The sequence below is a fragment of the Carlito syrichta genome, unplaced genomic scaffold (assembly GCF_000164805.1).
Source record: "Carlito syrichta isolate Samal-C Ts95f unplaced genomic scaffold, Tarsius_syrichta-2.0.1 Scaffold316389, whole genome shotgun sequence".
NCBI classification, from domain to species: domain Eukaryota; kingdom Metazoa; phylum Chordata; class Mammalia; order Primates; family Tarsiidae; genus Carlito; species Carlito syrichta.
In genome coordinates this window covers 45,897-51,455 of record NW_007260485.1, presented here as the reverse complement: position 1 = coordinate 51,455, position 5,559 = coordinate 45,897, and the positions used below count along the sequence as shown (strand labels likewise).

The following is a 5,559-nucleotide window of genomic DNA, read 5'->3' as shown; positions in this document are numbered from 1 at the left end:
GGGGGCGGCTGGGACCGTGCTGCGCCTCCTGCCCGCCGGGCGCCCCTCGGCCCCGGCCGGGAGGACGGGCGAGTGAGACCCCCGGGCTGCGCGGCAGCCATTTGGGGCAGCAGTCTCCATTTGGGGGGGCCTGGACTTCCTGCGAGGACTCCCCATTCACAAAATTCCGTCCTGGACCCTCACCATTGAGGAAGTCTGCGGACCACTCCCCCGAGCACACGGACGTGTGGGGAGCGCCGGACACCCTGGGGTCCGGTGCCCCCTGCCTGCTAGGCCCGGGGGGGGACCCCTGCCCTCTCCCTGCTTCACCTGTTGTCGGGGGAGGCGGGCGGACAAAGGAAGCAGCGTCACGTGATTGCTCATTCACAAAATCCCATCCCATTGAGAAAAGGGGGCTGGGGGCGCTGCGGCCGCCCCTTCCCCTTCCGAAGGGCTGGGGAAGCCCGGGAGCCTGCAGGTGGGGGAGGGGGCTAGAGGTCTCCTGCGTCCCCGAGGTTGGGACGCCGGGGTCCCTGGACTGGGTGGCCGTGAGGGGCTGGACGCGATCCCGGTTACTGGGCGGAGGGCTACGTTCCCCGAGCTGGGGGGCGGGGTAAGATGGCTCGGAAGGATGCTGGGGCCGGAGGGGTGGGGGGTGGGCGGAACACCCCCCCCATCTCCCGTTTGGCTTCCCTCGGTTGAGGCCTGAGGGAGCAGCTTGATTTTTGTGAATGAAATGCTCTCTGGATGTGTCTTCGGTCGCCCGTTTCTGACTTTCTCTGACTGCATCTCCCTCTCCCCTCTCCCTCTCGGCCTCGCTGTCTGGCCATTGCTGGTTCTCTCCCTGTTCCCTGCCCGTCTCCCGTTGCTGGGTGACTCAGGGAGCTTTGCATCCGGTCTCATTCATAAATCCGGGAAGGGGTGAGGGGAAAGGAGCCTGGGCTTGTCACCCGGCCTGTGGCCTGGGCGACAGGGTGCGGAGGTAGTGTTGGGAGACCTGGAGCCGAGTTGATGGGCCCAGAGAAAATACATATGCGCAGGCACCCAGCTGTGAGGGGGAACGCTGGGTGGGGCTGTGGGTATGTGCCGAGAGAGAGAAGGAGCCGGGGTTGATAGGGGATGAGCCGGAGGGGGAGGGGAAGTGGAGCCAAGGCTGTGCGGGTGGGGATGAAAAGATGGGCGAAAGGTGAGTGTGGAGGAAAGGACAGACCTGGGGCAGGAGGCGGGCATGGCAGGAGCGGGAGGGCATGGGGAAGCCAGCGGCCCTGTGGGAGAAGGTGGACGTGGGCAGCGGTGGGCCCAGATGTGAGAGGAAGATGGAGGGAGGTGAGGACGGGGAGCCTTCCGTGGGAGAGCGGAATCCGAGTTGACCGGCCGTGTCGTCCCTGTCCCCCACCCCCTCCTCCAGGTACATGGTTCGGGTCCGAGCTGTGGTGATGGCCCGAGATGACTCCAGTGGGGGCTGGCTGCCTGTGGGGGGCGGGGGCCTCAGCCAGGTGAGCGTGTGTCGGGTCCGAGGGGCCAGGCCCGAGGGGGGGGCCCGCCAGGGGCACTTCGTCATCCACGGGGAGCGCCTCCGGGACCAGAAAGTGAGCCACCCCGGGGCGTGGGGCAGGGTGGGCCCTGGGGAGGCCGGGACCGGGGCTGGGTGTGCAGAGGCGAGGCCAGGTTGTCTCCGAGCCCAGGAATCGGACTGGGGTGTGGAGGGAGTTTGGAAGTGAATATCTGGCTTATGGATGAGAGTCGGGGATTTCAGGAATACTTGGGGCATTAGCCAGGTCCCGAACGAGGCCATCTCCCTCTGGACGGCCACAGCAGCCTCCTCGTTGGTCTCCCGACCCTGCTTCCCGCTCCAACCCCATCTGTTCCACAGGGGGCACTGCCTACACCCGACTCAGACCATGTCCCTCCCTGCTCTGCTCCCGTGGCTCCATCTTGCTCAGAGATCCTCACCACCAGGCCCTATACCAACCGGCCCCGTCTGCCCTAAGTATATGGAAGCATTTGGTGGGGTCCATTTGGAAGCGTCCAGTACAGTTGACTATTCTATACGTGGGGTCGTCAGGAATAATTGGGCTGTCTGGCACAATTTGGAGAACAGTGTTGAAGTGTCAGCTGGAATGTAGTAGACAGATCTGGATTATTTGGAAAGGCTTGAGGGGAGGGTTTTGTTTAGGAGCAGGAAGGATGACGTGGAGAGATTTGAAATGGTGTGATGTCGGGGTAGGCTAGTTGAAGGAACATCTAGGGTGTTGAGGAGCATCTGAGGGGGAATCTATGGACATTTAGTAAGATTTTGGGGTAAGTGCTGGGCCCAGTAGGGAGCCTGTAATATCAGCTACTCACGAGGCTGAGGCAGGAGGATCTCTTGAACCCAGAAATTCAACACTAGCCTGGACAACATACGGAGACTCTCCCTCCAAGAAAAAGAATATTTGGGGGTGAAGTTTCCAGAGATTATTGGGACTTCAGAAGAGGACTAACAGTAATATTTGGAGATGTTCAATCACGCTTGGGGGAGTACTGTTGAACTAGAAGAGGAGATGATGGGTTATGGAAAAGGGGTAAACAATTTTTGAGACAGTCAATAAGATGTGAGGTTCCCACTGAGTTATCAGAGGAGGGTATTAGGAAAACATAGGAATCAAAGGGTTGGGAAAAATACTGGCGTTTCAGAGGTGTGCTCAGTAAAACTGGGGAGTTGAATTGGGGTGTCAGTCAGGATTCAGGGGTACACCCAGGATTGGGAAGTGAGGTTTGTGGGATGCTGGAGTGTGCAGAGGCGCCAGGGATAGAGGGAAGGTCACAGGCATGGCTGGGTGAGGGTGTCTGACCCTCCCTGCTCCTGCCCCTCAGACGACCTTGGAGTGTACCCTGAAGCCAGGCTTGGTTTACAACAAGGTGAACCCCATCTTTCACCACTGGAGCCTGGGCGACTGCAAGTTTGGGCTGACGTTTCAGAGTCCTGCAGAGGCCGATGAGTTCCAGAAGAGCCTGCTGGCTGCGCTGGCCGCGCTGGGTCGAGGTGAGCCTCGTGGGTGCGGGCACCGGGGGCGAGGGTGGAGTGGCCAGAGACACTGGGCCCAAGACACTCACTCTCTGCCTCTCTCCCTGCCTCAGGCTCACTTACCCCCTCCTCTTCCTCCTCCTCCTCCTCCCCTTCCCAGGACACCGCAGAGACCCCCTGCCCTCTGACGGTGAGTCTCCAGATGCCTCTCTGCTGGGAGGGCAGGGGTTTTGTTTCTATTCTGCAACATTCTTGAGCACCTCCTGTGTAGCGGGCACCATGCCACATGCTAGGGACACAAAATTGGGCCCAAACTATTCATGTCAATTCAATCCCAATTATTCTAGTGTTTCTGTCCTGTCATGATATGCACATTTATTCAAGGGTACTTACTGAGCACCTTCTGTGTACCAAGTTGCATTTTAGGCATGGGTCACATCAGCAGACAGAAAGTCCCTTTCGTCATGAAGCATCCATGAATAAATACTAAAAGCAGATAAATGAGCACATTAATGACAACTCCATGTTTCCTGTCGCTCAGGTATAAACCTTGGAGTCATCCTTCACTCCTGTTATTTTTTATGCTTCTCATCTAATCTGTCAGCAAATGTTGGGTCTACTTTCAAAACTGTCAGAATCTGCCGCCAACCATCATCCCTGACTGAGCCATTTCTACAGCTGCTCGTTGTCAACTCTCTCCCTGCTGTCCTCTCCTGTCTGTTCCTGACACACAGCCAGAGGGACCCTGTTGACAGCTGAGTCAGACCGTGCCCCTCCCCTCCTCCGTACCCGCCCACAGCTCCATCTCACTCAGGTAAAGGACAAAGTCCTTACGGTGGCACACAAGATCCCACACCATCTGGCCCTGTGTTTCTCTCCCCCTCGCTTACTCTGCTCCAGGCACACTGGCCTCCTCATTCCTATGCCAACAGGGCAGGCACATTCCTGTCTCAGGGCCTTTGCACTGGCTGTTGTCTAGAATACTCTTCCCCGATTTCCATAGGGTTCATTCCCTTATTTCTTTCAGCGCTTTACACAAATATCACCTTCTTAGCAAGATCCTCCCTGAGTACTTAAACTTAAATATTCTATTTAAAATTTCAGACTGGGTATGATGACTCATGCCTGTAATCACAGCACTTTGGGAGGCCAAGGTGGGAGAACATCTGGAGGCCAGGAGTTCCAGACCTGCCTGGGCAACATAGCAAGAGACCTTGTCTCTGCACAAAATAATAAAATAAAATTGCTCTCTCCCAATGCCTCTTGTCTGGTTCTACCTTTTCCCCCATCTTCTAAAATATTTCCTTTTTGAAAAGACAGTTTTCTTATCTACTAGTTTACTATTTATCTCCCTGCTAGAATGCTGGCTCCAGGAAGGCAAGGATCTTTTTTTTTTTGAGTAGAAGTCTCACTCTGGCACCTGGACTGCAGTGTAGGGGCACACTCACAGCCCCCACAGCCTCAACCTGCTGGGCTCAGGTGATCCTTCCACCTCAGCCTTCCAAGTAGCTGGAAGCACAGGTGCACACCACCATGCCCGGCTAATTTTTTGATGTATTGTAGAGATGAGGTCTTGCCAAGTTGCCCAGGCTGGTCTCAAACCCCTGGCAGGCCTCTTGCCTCTGCCTCCCAAAGTGCTGGGATTACAGGCATGAGCCACTCACCCGGCTGCCAAGGATCTTTTGTTGATTTCTTGCTACATCTCCAGTGCCTGGCACACAGTAAGTGCTCAGTAAAGCCATGGTGAGTAAATTGAATGAATGAATGAATGCATATCATGTCAGTTGCAATTTGGCACTTGCTGGAAACAGTGGGAACTGCTGAGAACACCTGGAGGAGCAAACTGATTCCCTGGGCAGAAAAGCGGGGGGTTCCAGGGTCATGGGACATGGAGGTGGAGCTGCAGCAGTCACACAGACAATCCCCATCCATCAAGCCCTTGCTTGGGAAAGGTGCTCACGGCCCATGCTCCACGTCCAACCCTCACAATGTGAGTCTGGCATGTTGTGGAGTGCTCAATGAATGTGTACTGACGTCGAGAACAGGTGAGGTGGGAATGATGCCCAAGTTACAGAAAAGATCGGAGGGTCTGAGGGGTGGTTATTTCGACTAGTTTCAGGACAGAGCCTGGCTTGGATGGGGAGGAGAGTGCTCCAGGTGGGCGAACTGCCCCTGTAAGGATTCAGTGGTGGGCGTGAGGCAAGAAGGTGGCCGGCTGGCCAGGGAGAGGCTTCTGAGAAGGGAGACTGATGTGCAGGGGGGCGAACTGGTGGGAGACCAGGAGAGGCCCCGTATAACCACGTCCAGCTCTTCCGGTGCTTCAGGCCTCTGCTACGGCCCTCGTGGTGGGTCCCAACCACATCCTTGTGAATAGGTACTATTAGGATCCCCATTTTACAGAGACGGAAACTGAGGCTCGGAGGGGTGAGCTCACTTGCTGCAGGTCACACGACCAGTCAGTGGCAGAGCCGGGGTTTGAACCCAGGCCTGCCCGGCCACAGAGCCCTGGCTCTCGATGGCAGGGGGTCTGGGTGAGGGCGCCGGCTGTGCGGGGAGGTCCCCGCGCTCAGGGC

At 56.9% G+C, this 5,559-nt stretch overlaps 1 protein-coding gene across 2 annotated transcripts in view; it reads left to right on the top strand.

Moving 5' to 3' along the window:
• The first annotated feature begins 1,094 nt into the window (after positions 1 to 1,094).
• Positions 1,095 to 5,559, top strand: part of LOC103276855 (sprouty-related, EVH1 domain-containing protein 3-like) — a 16,944-nt gene continuing 12,479 nt past the window's right edge. Inside the window, exons 1-4 of one of the 2 annotated variants that reach the window (XM_008074300.1) lie at positions 1,095 to 1,165; positions 1,388 to 1,475; positions 2,836 to 3,004; positions 3,100 to 3,176. In XM_008074300.1, coding sequence (XP_008072491.1) covers positions 1,155 to 1,165; positions 1,388 to 1,475; positions 2,836 to 3,004; positions 3,100 to 3,176 — 345 coding nt within the window. In that variant the 5' untranslated portion in view covers positions 1,095 to 1,154. Of the gene's footprint in view, positions 1,166 to 1,387; positions 1,569 to 2,835; positions 3,005 to 3,099; positions 3,177 to 5,559 lie in introns of both variants that reach the window. The other variant, XM_008074299.1, reaches the window with a different exon arrangement.